A 15809-nucleotide genomic window follows, 5' to 3' on the forward strand; every position below is an offset into this window, starting at 1 on the left:
ACAATAAAGGGGCCAAAAAACAAGAAATGTGCTTCATTGATGTGTTTCAGCAACCCAACCATATCTGTGTTTTTAATACTGTATATAATATTGCTATATTGTGATTGCCTGCGTCACAGCTGTATAGGTTTGTAGTCTCCATCTTTAAATTGGGCCTCGAGGGTCACTGGGATCCATAGGCATTTGGGCCATAGACATAGACTTAGATTGTAGTTGTAGCCACTCTTATGTCATGTACAGAGGTTAAGAGGTCATAATTAAGTAAAAACATGGAAAATCCATTTGACGTGTGACCATGTTGCATGTGGGCTAAATAAATTCTGTTTTTAAGGATAAGGGGAAATAAGAGTTTGATAAAACATCTAAGTACCCAAAGAAAGAGTAATATTCTCTGCATATTGGTTTCAATGAGTTATTAGATTTCATTTATTCAGGTTGATCCCTAATCAAACCCAGCAGGTACCACTATTCTTCCATTTGACAAGATGAAGTCAAGTGGCCCCTCTCCAACCCCCAGGCTCCACTCTTTCTAACCTGATTCTGTGTTCTCATCATAGGTCCAGTCTGCCCGTTCCCCTTCAGTTCCAAGAATATAAAACACGGAGCAGTGTTTTGCGAGGAAGTAACGGAAGGAGGGCTAAAGTTTCAGAAGTGTCAGGTGAAATGCCGGAAGGGCTATCACAACGTAATTCCCAGCGAGACGTTTCTGTGTGATCTGAACAGCCGTGTCTGGGTTTCCCAACCTCCGCATCCCCAATCCTGCCAAAGTACGTGGTTTTTATTTCTGTATTAATATGAAATACGTCGGTACGTTCAATACACCGGCAGACATATTGCTAAAGAAGTACATTGACGTTCTCGGCCATCATTTCGTTTAAACCATGAAAATGAATCTAAGTAACTGTTTTTAGGAGTTGGCTCTTTCCAGACCGTCCAAACAGAGGTGTCTTTCGAACTCCTTCTCCCGAGCAGTAAAACCTGCATGGCGGATTATTCTGGATTACTCCAAGCATTCCGAACATTCATACTAGATGATCTCAAGGCTCGTGGGTTATGTCATATTCAGGTGAGAATTATGTCCAACAAAGGGCCGTGCTAATTCATTGTTGACGCTACAATGAAACCCGGAAGCCACTGTAATATTTGGGCCAGTAAAGTCCTCAAGCTGAAGAGTGGATGCCATCTTATAATGGAAAACGCCTTATTATTGAGCATCACCCTCATCTTTTCTAGCTTCACCTACTCCTAGTACATTGAATAAAAAATGGGAATACAATCCATGGTAAATCTGACAGGATGGCGTATGATTTCAGAAGACTGGATCCATTGGTCGCTCTAGGTTTTTTGAGGAGCCCCTAAATGAAAAGGTTTAGAAGGACCCCATCTTAAGTACAATCATAAGATACATTATTGTGATATGTTTGTATGAGGAAAGGGTGTTTTGAGGATCAAAAAGGGACTGTGCCTTTAGAAGCCAGGAATCTGAAATGCATTTTGAGTTTTAAAAGGGTCTTTTAGAGAAGACCCTACATCAGACCACGTGTTAACCCACTCAGTGATGCGGCTTATGTTAAGGTCCTCATCTTCCTTATACCCCAAGTTGGGATAACAACTACTGCATCTTTGGATCCTGAATGAAGTCAGTAATGTAACATTTACAGGTTAAACGTTGAAAGGTGCAAGGGAGGTTAGTTTATTGGTCAAAGTCTCTAGGTAAATCACACAAGGAGTGTTCAAGGTGACCAGCAGCACGTCAAAGTATTAATTACAACCCAATGGTATGGCCAACAGGCCAGTCTGCCAAGCATTAGCACTAAGATCGTATTTCCTAAACACATATTTCTTTTTTTTAGGTGAACTATTTTGGAAACAGAGGTTTAGGAACAGTTCCAGTCTGCGATGATTCCACGGTCCACGTGGAATGTTTGTCCACAGATCGCTTAGGGGTGAATGTCACGTGGAGAGCTCAGTTAGAGAATATCCAAGTGCCCTCGCTACCTAGTTTACATGACATTGGTAGGTACTGGAACACAATTCTTCTTGTGAATGGCGCTTGTTGAGTACGGCAATATTTAGCAGTAAATTCACATTATTTCAATGCACTGATGGCAAATATTTACTTATACACCCTATGTGGATGGACACCTATGTGACTTGTAGAGGCCTCTGGCTCATGAATTAAAACTTTTAATCACAAAGTTTGTTGTCTTCTACACTCCACGTCATCTCACTTAGCTCCGCTCCTTGCGTTCTTTCTATTTAACCCCACTGTCCTACCCGACTTCCTCCTTTAACCTAGTTTTTTATTTATTATATTGTGGCCACTTTCACTGGTAGCCCCCTACCCCCACAGATTCTCCAAGTGCTACTCCTTTCATCGTCCTGGCCCTCCTTACATCTCACCTTGGCCTTCTATGACCCTTATACTGGTTGGTTTATCCCTATCAGATTATAGCAAAACGACAGTGACTCAACACAAAGGGGCACCATCTCCTTCCCTTCAGGGAATGGCCCATAGGAATGCATGGACCTTGGGCAACTTGGTCCTGTCTTAAAGATGGCCCTGTCTATGCGTACCCCAACTTTTAGACCCTTCTTGTGTTGCGTATTTTAAGCCTGCTTTTCTCTCTCTATAACTGAATATAAGTAGCTAAATATAGCACCGTAACGAATTCTGTGTGAACCATCTTTCCATGTGTCAGAACGAAGCAGTGTTTGCATTTCCTGAAAATGTTTCCACCAGTTCGATATATGAGCAGACGTGGTTTCACGTTCCATCTCAAATCGCCATATGCAGACCACACGCTTTTCAAGCGCTCATCTTCCAGCTCTCTTCACTGACAGTCTAAATCTACGGAGTTTAACTCACTTAATAATTCCTGATGAATGCAAGATGTTCTGTGCCTAAGGAATGAAAAATATTGATTTTTATCAAAAAGACTATTCTTAATAGCATAATAGGGTGTACCTTTTGTAACTGGTTTCATCTCATTTATTTCCAATAAACTCCCTTTATCTGTGGACCTGGAGGCCGCCATTATTGTCCGTTGAAGTCCGTTCCTCCATAGACTTTTATTAGTCAGAGAGTCCGACTGGGTGATTAAGACTGAGCCATTCTATTTTTTCCTACAGGCGGCATAAGGAGTTGGGGTGTTTTTCTAGTAGATTGGGCTCAGATAACAAATGGCTAATATGAAGCTGCCTGAAAACGTTATATTTTGTAAAAACTTCAACTTTTTTTAAAATGAAACAGCAGAATATTTTTGAAAACTTATTTTGAATCTGATATTAGTAAAGATGGGTTTGAGTACCCCAATAAGTCATCATGCGGTGCTTTAGATTTGTAGAAATTGATATGTGCTTCTGTTTCCTTTAAGATAGTAGCTTAACTGGAAATCTAATCATATTCAAAATGGATCTGTGGCTACTCATGATAATAATTATTAAACCACAGAGAGTACATTTTAAAAAATAAGCCTTTGGAACGAGAAACTGGGGAAAATTATACTTGGAAAAAAGAGATCAGCGAACCTTATTGGGCAATATGTAATCAGAACTGTTCAAAAATAACCTTAACCCTAATGCATCTGTACTTACCCTTAATAATATTATTAAACCACAACATTAAAAAAATGAAGACTTTGGGATGAGGAACTGGGGAAAATTCTACTTGGGGGAAAAAAGAGATCAGCTAACATAATTGGGCAATACGTAATGAGAAATGTTCAAAAATAACTTTACAGAGACAGTCACGTTTTCCTAATTTTTAAAGCATTTTGGAGTCTATTTTTTCACCTGGTTTATTAGTCCTACAGGGGGGCAAAACGATGTAAAAGCATGAAATATTATGGGAGATTGATAACGCTTTAAAATGACGGTAGAATTATAGTTGCTCGTCATTTCCAATTTTCTTTCTGCCATCTTTAGAAAAAGCAATTGTCGGCGAAAACCTGATTGGACGCTTCCTGTCCATTATTAAAACTGGCAACTATACTCTGAATTTGGACTCTAAGCTCTTCATCGCTGATACGACAGCGTTCTTCCCACGCGATGAAGATTTCGGCGTATCTCCACAAGTCTACCTGGGCTGCAAAGATGGATTCCAGAAAATATCGAATTCCGATGAAGGGGCTAGGAATCTGGGTGGATGCGGTAAATAATCTTAACTTTGATTATTTCAAAAATGTTGTTGATATGTACATACAGGTAGGGTTTATTCTGTTTCCCCTTTCTCTGTAGATACCCCAAGTGTTCTGAAAGGGCTTTAATTCAATAATGATAGATATATATCTATAATTGCCTCTGGTACATTACCGTAAGATCAGAAGAGATTTGTGGAGCCATTTGTTAAAGGATATAACTTACATATATTAGTGAAAGTTCTACCTATCACTAGAAATGCGACTGATTAAGTTCTGAGTCTTTACAGCAGGAGAAATGGGCCGACTAGATGGTTCTTGTTGCTGTTGTCAAAGTTTATGTTTCTATTAAGGATGCCATATTGAACTTTGTTTCATTCTACTTCCTAGTTATTTGCCCACCTGGAACTTCTGCTCAGGAAGGCCCATGTAGACCATGTCCCAAAGGTTCTTACCAGGAGAACGCCGGAAGCCCAGCCTGCATGAAATGTCCGCTAGGGACAACTACTGCCTATTCGGGAGCCTACAAGAAAAGCCAATGTGAGTTCTTTCCACAATAAATAATCATTTACACAGAAATTGATTTTTTTTTAATTATAATATAGCGTGTTAAGTTCTAATTAGGGAAAACCTCCGTATATCATGTATGGTTTGGCTGTATTCCTGTGGTCAAATCAGCCCGGGTGTCTGTAATCTATCAGTGTGGTTGACCTATTAAGACTGATTTCAACAGTTTTCACCTGTTCAAAAAACAGAACCTATTAAAATAAATAGGTTTTTATTGGAACCACACAATGTAGGTGTGACTGCGGCTCCCTCGGCAGATTTGGTGCTGCAGTGTATGGCCAGCGGCTGACATGTCCGACTGAACGTTGAGGGAGCATAAAAATGTAGTGTGGGGCCACACATATCTAGCCAGTGTCCGCACTTACGTCATCAGGTGGCCACTGGCCTTAAAGTGACAGGGCCGCCCAGTCATGGCCACCCCTGAAGTCTATTGAGGTATATCGAGCCTTAAACTGAAAAAGACCTTAATATAATAGTATTTAGGAAAGAAATACTAGATCTATCAGCCATTACATATTAACTCCATGAACACCATGTTTACCTTATTGTCACACAGATGCTGAAGTAAATAAGTTCATTATAACAACGTGGTCCTTGTGGCCAGAAATGATAAAAAAAAATGCCATGGTAGAGTTTATTGAACTGAGATTTCTGGCCGTATGTTTTCACTTAACATCCAAATTTCAACAAGTCGCTACGTGTTCTAAATGGATCCTGATGGGAAGCTTTGTATTCCAATCATCAGTAAATCATTTGTGTTCATATTGTATGCATGTTTTAACATTACGTAGTATAATTATGACGTAGTTACGTAGTATAATTATCATGTGTTCCAGCTTTAGGGGATCTTCTCTGTATAGGCCGTTGAAGCCTTGTGAACATATAGGGATTATCAATAGGACAACCTAGTCTACGATGGGTTAGGAGCCCTGTCAAAGTGAGACCATGCTGTTTGACATGGGGGTGGTAGACTAAAATTCCCATCATGCCCATGTAAAAGATTTAATTTTGGGCAACTCAATTATAGATGAGACACTGATGAGGTCCTGCTGCCAGTAGCAAGCGGACCCCCAGTGGTATGGGTGAAAGATAAGACATGTTGGGGGGCGATTATATGGGATGAGGTATGAAGGTTGGAGTGGTGATGAAAGGGCATCTATAGATTTTTGCCATTTGGGAATGATTAATACGATTTGCACCACCGATGGAGTAGGGGAGATGGATGAGATGGTGACAGAGTTTAGAAAGAGGAAGGAGACAGATATAACGACGAGCGCCGGCGCAGCCTGATCTCCCAGGCTATGTGCCATTTTTTAATTGTGACATAATAAACCTGCCCTGGGGGTCCTGTTTCCATACAGCCCTCCAATGTTCTCCCCACCTCGCCCAGGCCACTCCATACGTCTTGTACCACCTCGCACCCCGAGCAGATACCAAACTGCACCTTCATTTTATATTATTCACTAAATACCGGAGCAAATGGTTTATTCACGATCCTTTCTTTTCCTTTCCTACGAAAGGTGAGACCAGCTGCCAGATGAACACTGTTGGCTTGTTGTGTGATGATAAAGGCCGGTACCTACCGTCCCAGAAGGATGAGACAATGAAGAAATATTATTGTGTCGATGTTTCTGGAGAAAAGTTGGCATGGACAGAAGTTGATTCCAAACTCACGAATGATCAGTGTTTAGGTAGGTGTCAAAAGAGAAATGTGTGTAATGAGTAACATCTCTTTACTTTATTTATTTTCTTTTATTGATATTGATTAATATATTTTGGGCTGTTTTATTACTGAGCCTTTTCCCTGGATTTGCCCCCATATGCTGAATATTGCCAGGAGGTATCATCATCATCATCACAAAAAGCAATGTTTAACAGTTTAACAGTTAATTCATCATTTTATAATAAAATATAGACATTTTTTTTTATTTACATCCACATTGTTTGGTGTTGGCAAAACAGAACTGTGGGCACTTTTCACCTGATCATTTCAAAATCCATACAATATGGATAATTCCCTTTAACGTGACAAGTGGAAATGGTATATTTCTCCAGTACTGGGACGTGGCAGGGCATTGAGGTCTAGATTTATTAAATAACGGGAAGGTTTAGTGATCTTCATATACCACGCATCTTGGCTACTCGCTGAACTGTCTCCAGACAGTGCCTATAAACTAAACCACAGAATGCTGATCTTTTTTAGGTCATATATCCATATTTAATGTGCCTATTTTTAGTTAGGAATTTTATTCTAGTTGAACATGAAATTAATTAGAAATCCAGCTGTAATTGACTGTTGTAGCTGGAAACGGCTGATTTTAATGGAATCTCTTCATAGGCGTTCATCACTCTTTATCACTCCCATCACTCCTTTGTTCCAATGGCCCTTTATCACTCCCATCACTCCTGTATTCCAATGGCCCTTTATCACTCCCATCACTCCTGTGTTCCAATGGCCCTTTATCACTGCCATCACTCCTTTGTTCCAATGGCCCTTTATCACTCCCATCACTCCTGTGTTCCAACGTCTCTTTATCACTCCCATCACTCCTGTGTTCCAATGGCCCTTTATCACTCCCATCACTCCTGTGTTCCAATGGCCCTTTATCACTCCCATCACTCCTGTGTTCCAATGGCCCTTTATCACTCCCATCACTCCTGTGTTCCAACGGCATATTGTGTTTGTTAATCCAAGTTTAAGTTTAAAAGGCTAATTGATGGTTAGAAAACCCTTTTGTAATTATGTTACAGCCAGAAATGTCCTTGTTTCCCATGAAAACAGCTGAGTGACCCCAAACCTTTGAAGGTTTTGTATGTTGTTTTCTTACAATATTGGGGTTATCAGCCTGCAGCTGCTTTTTTAGTATTATTTTGGTTCAGCAGGTGATTGATACAGAACATTGTTTTAAAGCTAAGTTCGCGCTCCAGTCCGGTCTTGTCCCGACTAAAGTTTTTACTTAACTGCAACAATTACCGTAACGTCTTCTTTTTCCTGCTATGGAGAATTTCACGTCGCAAAATATACATTTTCTGGCATAAAACCTTACAGAATCTGCTGCTGATTAAAAAGACATGAAACATTTCCCAAGGTGCTGAAACAGCAAATGGTTAAGGAAGTGAAAATGAGACAATAGCGATTCTAAGCACCTCAGTAACTGCGTTATTAGATGTTGAGGAATGATTATGCATTACATAGAATGTGACGGCAGACGACCCATTCAGCCCCATCTAGTCTGTTATAAAGACTCAAACCTTGGTCAGTCGTTGGCCTCGTCTTAGATTAAATTACCTCACTGAAATCTAAAGTTAAGGAGGGGTGCCGAGCCCTAATACATATACGCTGATATCCACAGACCCCTTAAATATAATGAACTGCAAAATAAAGTTAGTAAAACATTCTAAGGCTTATATAAGCGTGTAAGACCTACCTCATCCGACCAGCCATGATGCGGCCATAAAACAGCTTGTAGGGATGGTCAATGGAACATATTTTTGGGGACAGTGTCTGAAAAAATGGGGACGTCCTACAAAAAAGATATGTTATGGCATTATCTATGTTTTGTGTTTAATTTTAATTGATTGGCAGCCTGGCACGCCGTTTCAGGCCAGGGATACAATATATAAGCCCTTCAGTACCGTGCAGTGATCAGCGGCTGAACCGTTGCTGTTTAGATAAAACCTGCGAAAATTTGTGTATTTTTCTGAACTAAATGGTGGTTTAAAAAAAATAATTTATATTTATAATTTGGTTCAACTATTTGAGAGAGGGGGCAATTATGCTTTAAAAAAGATAGCAAAAGCACACAAAAAAAACCCCTTTAGAGCACTAACTCCTCAGGATAATGTCAGATGAACCCTACATCAATTCAACCTGGACCTAGCAGCCTTGAACTCCTTATTTAGTAGATATCACCCCTGAAATGAAACTCGGGATGGAAGTTTATATTTGATACCGGCCTCTAAAGAGTCATCTAATATTTTTTTGGGGCTATCAATATATGATGTAAATACCTATTCTCTCATTTGATCTCAGCATGGCTGTGCAGATTTATGGATGTAAGGATGAACCATTTGTGAAGTTCCCAAGAGACTGCGTACCTTTACCTGTAGCTGTGCCGAAACATAGAGCCCCCCCCTGCAAGCTTTGTAAAGAAATGCCCATCCTCCGTAGTCTGATGGGTCTCGCCGAATCTCATAATGGGAACTTGGCCAAATCTATATCAAATTAGGACCAAAAAAAACCCGATAATCCCCAGCATCTGATTGGTTGCCAATGTATCAACTAACTAAAAGGTAGCAGAGATCACTATAAGGAAGCAAAAAAGTTGGGGAACATTTTTAGAATTCTTCTGATTGGATCTATGACACCTCCTCTCTCACTTACTCAGGTCCCCTCCGGAGAACAGGGCTCTCCTCACCGTCTATTGTGTTGTCTCAACCTTCTGTTGTAGAGCTCTGTTGAATATCATAATACTTTGTAACTGAATCTCATCCCTAACAATAGGCTTTGTTGTCCACCAGACAGCCGGACAACCATTAGATCAACAGTTGAGCATCTTAAAATCCGCACGTGGATGCAGTCTGGAATAGAAATTGGATTTATTGGGTCTGGCTGGTGTTCTCGTCTGGAAAAAATAAAATATCTGTTTTCTATTCTAGCGTTAAGAAGGTTCCAATTAGTTTCCGAGGACAAGATTATCCTCTTGACGGATGAAGATTCTGTAAAGATTAAGTCCAAGCGAATAGATGGACAGAAGGAGAAATATTTGGATTGCTTTATGGGTAAGTTGACTTGCTGGAACTGACGAGAGGACATAAAGTTCTGGGACATACCAATAAATCATCTTCTGACACCGGCTGTATATACCAAGCATCAAAAAGGATGTTTTTTTTTTTTTTCTCTCGTATTTTATCACAAAGATCCGAGAAGGCATGGATGTGAACCCACGGCCGCATTGTATTATGTTTGTTCTAGATCAGATTTCCACAGCAACAACGTTCTAGGTCAGATAGCCAGAGGGCGTTCTATCCATTTAGAAACGTCAGCTCCCACTATCCTGTGACAGTGGGAGTTATAGTCTCTAGAGATATAATTTGCCTTCTAGTAAACTGTATTATTTTCCCAACACTGCGTTCTACTACATTGTTCTAGACTGTGTGATGGAGGAATCGTGCGACTACCTCAGCGTGTCCACTAACGGATCTCAAACGGTTTGCCAACAATATAGCGGGGATGAGCCTAATATCGTCTGCACAACTACTAAGCAGGTACCAGCATCATTACTACCGGTAATCTGCATGTATTATGATAGAGAAGCAGAAATATCGACAGACGGGATCAATTGAGCTGCTTTGTTTGCCCAACTGAAATGAACCCATATATATACGTCATCACTAGATGTGGGTGAAGACTGTAGATTTGTGTCTATAGGTGAAATAAAGCTAAATAACACTAAAACGTAACATTTATAAGGGTAATCAAAATATTACCGCCACAACAGAAACAACTATTAATGGACAACATAGAGCGTAGACAAACCTTAACGTTGGTAGAAGTTGAAGATTAAGATGTAGGGTATGTAATTTCCCTGTTATTGGGTAATTCTGTAAACAAGGAAAATACAATATAGAATAATATTTCACTAATAAAGTCTTTTTCTGGAGAGAGAAATTAAAAAAATAAATTTACCCCCCTCATAAGCTAAAACAAAAGAGCTGTCATGTCCACGTCATGTCCACCTGGACCAGCTTTGTCTTCCCAGAGTTTAAATGCCTTCTGGATGTTCCGTTGGCGAGGGGCAAAGAATGTGATTGGCTGAAAACCACATCAATCAAATAAACACAACAAAATTGGGTTTGGGAGAAATAATTTGTTAAGAATAATGTCTTTTTTTTAAAAAAAAAATAAAAATTTGTTAATTTTGTTATTGGATGTTTTTTTTTTTTTTTTTGATGCTCCGTACTGAGATTTGATTCTGTGTTCATTCTATGTGTACATTAGCAAGGTTTTTTTTTTTCTGTAGGGCTACTATCTTAAAGACTTTAATAAAAGTTACATTTTAGTTTAATTTACATTGAGATTTTTTGCATTGTGACAAGAACAATAGGAACTGCAGTTTTTCTTTGTCTGGAATCATTTTATGGCTGTTTATTGGACGCAGCGGGGCTCCTGCCAGCCATCAAGAGAGAAAGAAAAGAAAATATCAGTTAGGAAAATAATTAATTTTATTTAATTTGTAAATTCAGAAATATTTGTTATATTTTATCTAGATGCAGGGAGTCCTCGGAAACGCAGCCTCTGCCAGCATGGAAGGCCTCACTTGCCGGTTTAAAATAAAACCAACCTCTACGAACAGCCTTACCGTTTATCGCAAAAAGGGTAAATAGACAACATTAACTTTAAATGATTTAATCACCTAGGCCAGAATAACAGTATCCTCCCTCTCGGTTATTAATCGAATTCCTTGTGACCAAAGTTGACTTCATTAAAAGTCCCTTTTTACAAATAGAAAAGTAAGATTTTAAAAAAAAATATATAAATATGAGCATTTTACCTATTTCTTCGATATTATAATTTTTCCTAGGACATGAATCTCCCGAGATTGGTCTGGGAATGTATGAGAAGACAGAGTTCGGAAACACAGTTTCAGGAGTGTACAATACGTCGGTTTTCTCCGCGGAGGACACGAGTCTAACCGACGCGCTTTCCTTTTGCCGTCAGACGTGCCGCCGGGACCCCTGCTGTAATGGATTCATACTCAGCCAGGTTATTTTAAACAGAGGTAATGCCAACTGCACAGGTAGACCTAATGTATCGGTTTGTCTTAGTCTGTCCATTCTCGTCTTGTCAGACCCTCTGAATATATGTATTGTATGAAGCACTGCGTAAACTGTTGGCGCTGTATAAATAAAAGATGATAATAATAATAATAATAATAATATTCTGTTCGTCCAGCCCTTTGTGCAAAGCTGTTTAAAAAATCTAAATAATAATAAAAAAAACCCCACAAAGCTTACAGTCTTAGCAGATGGGTTTTAGAAGCCAATGGCTTATGACACCAGGAGAGCCAAATGGAATCCACGATCCAATATCAACCCACCAGCCACCAGTCAAAGTCAAAGCTTCAGTTCATGTACTGGTAGAGATAGAATGTGACGCGGTATAACTCGGCGACTTCATGGATATCATATTCAGGACCTCCTGCTACAACTCGGATTCTGAGTTGAAGGTCTAGTGACAAGACCTGTTTGTTGTTCCTTTGTGTGGATCTCAATCCTAATTTACTTGGCGTAAAATTCAGCCATATATTTAACAAGCAAAGGAGAATAAATTACCGGTGCTCAGACCAAAACCTGCACATATATAATGGAATTACACATTAGTCTTTAATACCAAAGCACACATACCGACCTGGCACATCAAGGAACCCTATGGACCTCGAGAAATCCAAACTGTGATACATTAAGGAGCTGGGCTTCCACTGACAAGGGGACATCTAAGACACGAAGAGGACAGGCTTTAAATCCAATTAAACCTTAATAGGGAGCTCAGTAGGGAGAGACTCATACATCCCAACCTCCAAGTGTTAGTTTAGAAAATAGGGACTATTGTACCAGTTGCATGAGAAGATGGAAGAGTTCTAGAAACATAGGAGTTGACAGCAGATAAGAACCATCTAGTCTGCCCGTTTCTCCTGCTGTAAAGACTCAGACCTTAATCAGTCGCTGGTCTCGTCTTAGATTCAGGAGCTGTATGTCTACCCCATGCATGTTTAAATCCCCTCGCTGTATTACCCTCTACCACGCCTCGAGGTTCGAGGTACATATCTCCTGTCCAAAAATGAGCACCAAAAAATGTTGCAGTAAAGAACGTAGAGGTGTAGGCATACTGTCTATATCCAGTTGGTGTCGAGGGCTATTATAGTTAATCTGACATTAGTATGATGTTGTAAAAAAAAAATTAAAATAATATTAGATTCCATTTCAAGTGATGCAATGGAAACAGAAGGTTAGATTGCCTGCACTACAAAGGCTTCCAAATATTTTTCTCCGTAGAAATCTTCAGACACGTCCCGAGTCTCGGGGAATCCCATGCGGAGGGCAGATGCTGCTTTACATTCTGCAGATAGCTTTAATGATCCTAATAAACTGATCTTGGTTTTTTTTCCAGATAAAATAAATATATTTAGCCGTCGTATTAATCACAATGAATTCATTAAAAACAAGCCAGCTTTATATAAAGAATGTGTAGCATCTGCAGTCCTCATGGAACGTTACCAGATTGTAAGAAGCGTATTGATCTTTGAACATTCCGTTTGCAATATTTTATTCTTTAGTTTTTTTTATTGTGCGGCTCATTGTAGCTGGTATTGTGTCTGCAGTTAGTATGTTCTTATATTAGTGTATCGCTATATAGATAAATTAGATAAATGATAAAAAGAAGACCGAAAGTTTGGGGTCTCTTAGAAATTCCCTTGTTTTTGAAAGAAAAACATATTTTGTTCATTAAAATAACATGAAATGGATCAGAAATCCAGAGCAGACGGGTTAATGCTGCAAATGACTATTGTAGCTGGAAATGTCTGATTTTTAATGGGAAATCTACATAGGTGTAGAGAGGCCCTTTATCACTCCCATCACTCCTGTGTTCCAGTGGCCCTTTATCACTCCCATCACTCCTGTGTCCTAATGACAGATCCTCAATAATAGACCGGGTCTATAAATCAACATAATATAAGTTGTGATGGGTAGCTCGGTCTACTTCACCCTGACGTATGTAATAATGAACTTTCCGAGCTGCAATATCTTCCTCCTTATTGTCTACTTGTACTTTAGGTACAATTCTTTGCGGCTTGCTGAGCTCTCCAGACGTTCTTTTGTGTCATGTGAATGACTGGAGTGAAACCTCAACGCTGGGAGGTGATGGAGTGTGCAAAGGTGTTAGATCCAACAAGGAGAAGAAGACCTTTTCATTCTACCTGGGAGGACAAGAATTCACAGGCAGTGAGTACCCGTCTGCTGAGGAGGAGACTCAAAGGCTGTCGCGTGGACTGTAGAAATGTAAACTTCTTCTTGATTTGTGTCCTGTTGTATTCTGGACACCCTGGGACCGCTCTGCACATTGTTAGAAGTAGGATTGGGTTACACGATTCCATGTATTAACTACTACAGAACACCACCACCCATAAAGTAGTGCGGAAATGTTTTCTTGCTGACATTATGGAATGCCATGCAAAATCGCATACGTTGTAATGCCTACATCATATCGTGTGACGTAAACACCAGGATACGTAACTGGCAACTATGGGCAGAAACCCTATTTTTTTCTAGGGTAGAACCTATTTTGTCCGCTGTGATAGCTATGATATAAAGACATAAAGCATAATATTATCACATATTATATTGAAGGTTACTCGCTGTTGTCCAAGAGCCTTGGTAAAGTGGAATATAGCACGGAATTAACCACTGAAGTGAAAGAAGAAATCCAGCGCGTCTTCATCACTTTCCAGAGGGTTTTCCTGCTCAGAGGTATGGAGTCTTTTTCTTTTATGGGCCATTTTTTAATACATACTGGAGTCTTGATTCATTGATTCTATTTTTACAGCAGGCAAAGTGTCACTTGTGCTCCTGTTTATGGGATTTAAAGACTGAAGAACTGTAATTCCCTCCTCTCCTTTAGTTTCTAAAGAATTACCCAGCCTGTCCAAGCGTTGTAGAACATTAGCTTCAGAGCCCTACATCATCATCATTGCTCTGAGACACCAGTAATGTCACCACGATATTATCAGCCGTACCCTCCACTTCTGCTGGAAAGCCATTCCACTCACCTACCACCCTCTCATTTCGTACTCAAAGAGCCAAAACCATTCTGGCATTTTCACCATCTCATCACACAACTGTAATTTCTCTCTCTGTTGTACTATTCACCTTTATACTTTATATATTGATTGTTTAGGGGAAAATAATTACCCTTATAGTTCATATTTAAAAGGAAGAAAAACTTTAATGTGAATAAAATTGAGTTTTGACGATGATAAGTTAGTCAGAAGTAAACTAGAATTGTTATCTTGCAGATCCTGATAAGAAGACGTTGGCCGGTGACTCTGGATGCCGTCCCATTGACGGACTAGTACAGGCTTCTCCTATTGTGTCAGGTGAAGCAATGTGTATATGTTCATGGAAATTGTGTCTTCTTATAAGTCTTGTACAAGTGTGCAATTTTACTTCAATCTGCGTCACTGTTGTTTGCGATAAGATGGTGGTCAAATCATTATGAAGAACGGTTCTGGGCAATGTGTGGAGCAATCACCATGGGAACTAGAATATTTATGCTGAGTCTTCCATTATTCAAATATTCCAAAATGCTGCTTAGATTTCCTTTATCAAATCCATGTGGATTTTATACATGAAAGAGCTCCATACTTCCCAGAAGTCCCATTTTTGGGCGCTGTCCCAGGTAGCTGCCCCAATTGTCCCACTTTAGAGGACAGTAGGGACCATGGTCCGACTGGGCAAGTCTTTTTATCTCTCCTGTCTGTAAAATCAAAGGAGGCCTGTGCTGTTACAACACAGACCTCCATCGTAGTTCCTACGTGGCGGCCTCATGATGTTCTGCAGCAAGCAACACATGGGAGACACCTGAAACGTTGGAGGGGTGCGGAGCTCGAGTACACACATAGAAACCATGTTCCAAAGAGGGAGAATGTGATTGTAATTGAACTAGTATTTACGGTGCAATTTCCTCTTGGGGAAAAGGTTAACCTGTTTATAAATGGGCTCATTGTGGAGTTCTTTTTTCTAATACCCACAGATTCTGTTATGGAGCTTTTCGTTCCTGTGGAAAGTGATACGGTGACAGTCGACAAGGAGGCTTCACTAGCAAAGCAGCAATACTGGATTTCCAAACAACGTTACTCCTCTAAACAAGCTACCCAGTGGTGTCTTACACGTAAGATATGTCAATCCTTCCAATATTACAGACCAACCCTCCCTACACCAGATTTCTCACCCGATGTCCATCAACAAGGCGGTCGGCTGGCCAGTCTTAGCCCAAGTAGCACCCTAGCCAAGAATATTCTCTTGCTCCCCCCATTCTTTTACATA

At 39.9% G+C, this 15809-nt stretch overlaps 1 protein-coding gene across 1 annotated transcript in view; it reads left to right on the plus strand.

Moving 5' to 3' along the window:
• Positions 1 to 15809, plus strand: part of TG (thyroglobulin) — an 82718-nt gene that overhangs the window by 20729 nt on the left and 46180 nt on the right. Inside the window, exons 16-29 of the mRNA XM_053467920.1 lie at positions 558 to 767; positions 912 to 1066; positions 1854 to 2016; positions 3928 to 4152; positions 4530 to 4679; positions 6227 to 6397; positions 9366 to 9488; positions 9859 to 9974; positions 10977 to 11085; positions 11291 to 11488; positions 13542 to 13709; positions 14115 to 14234; positions 14780 to 14860; positions 15517 to 15654. Of these exons, the coding sequence (XP_053323895.1) occupies positions 558 to 767; positions 912 to 1066; positions 1854 to 2016; positions 3928 to 4152; positions 4530 to 4679; positions 6227 to 6397; positions 9366 to 9488; positions 9859 to 9974; positions 10977 to 11085; positions 11291 to 11488; positions 13542 to 13709; positions 14115 to 14234; positions 14780 to 14860; positions 15517 to 15654 (2127 nt within the window). The remainder of the gene's footprint in view (positions 1 to 557; positions 768 to 911; positions 1067 to 1853; positions 2017 to 3927; positions 4153 to 4529; positions 4680 to 6226; positions 6398 to 9365; positions 9489 to 9858; positions 9975 to 10976; positions 11086 to 11290; positions 11489 to 13541; positions 13710 to 14114; positions 14235 to 14779; positions 14861 to 15516; positions 15655 to 15809) is intronic.

This window comes from Spea bombifrons, chromosome 5, assembly GCF_027358695.1.
Source record: "Spea bombifrons isolate aSpeBom1 chromosome 5, aSpeBom1.2.pri, whole genome shotgun sequence".
Lineage (NCBI taxonomy): Eukaryota > Metazoa > Chordata > Amphibia > Anura > Pelobatidae > Spea > Spea bombifrons.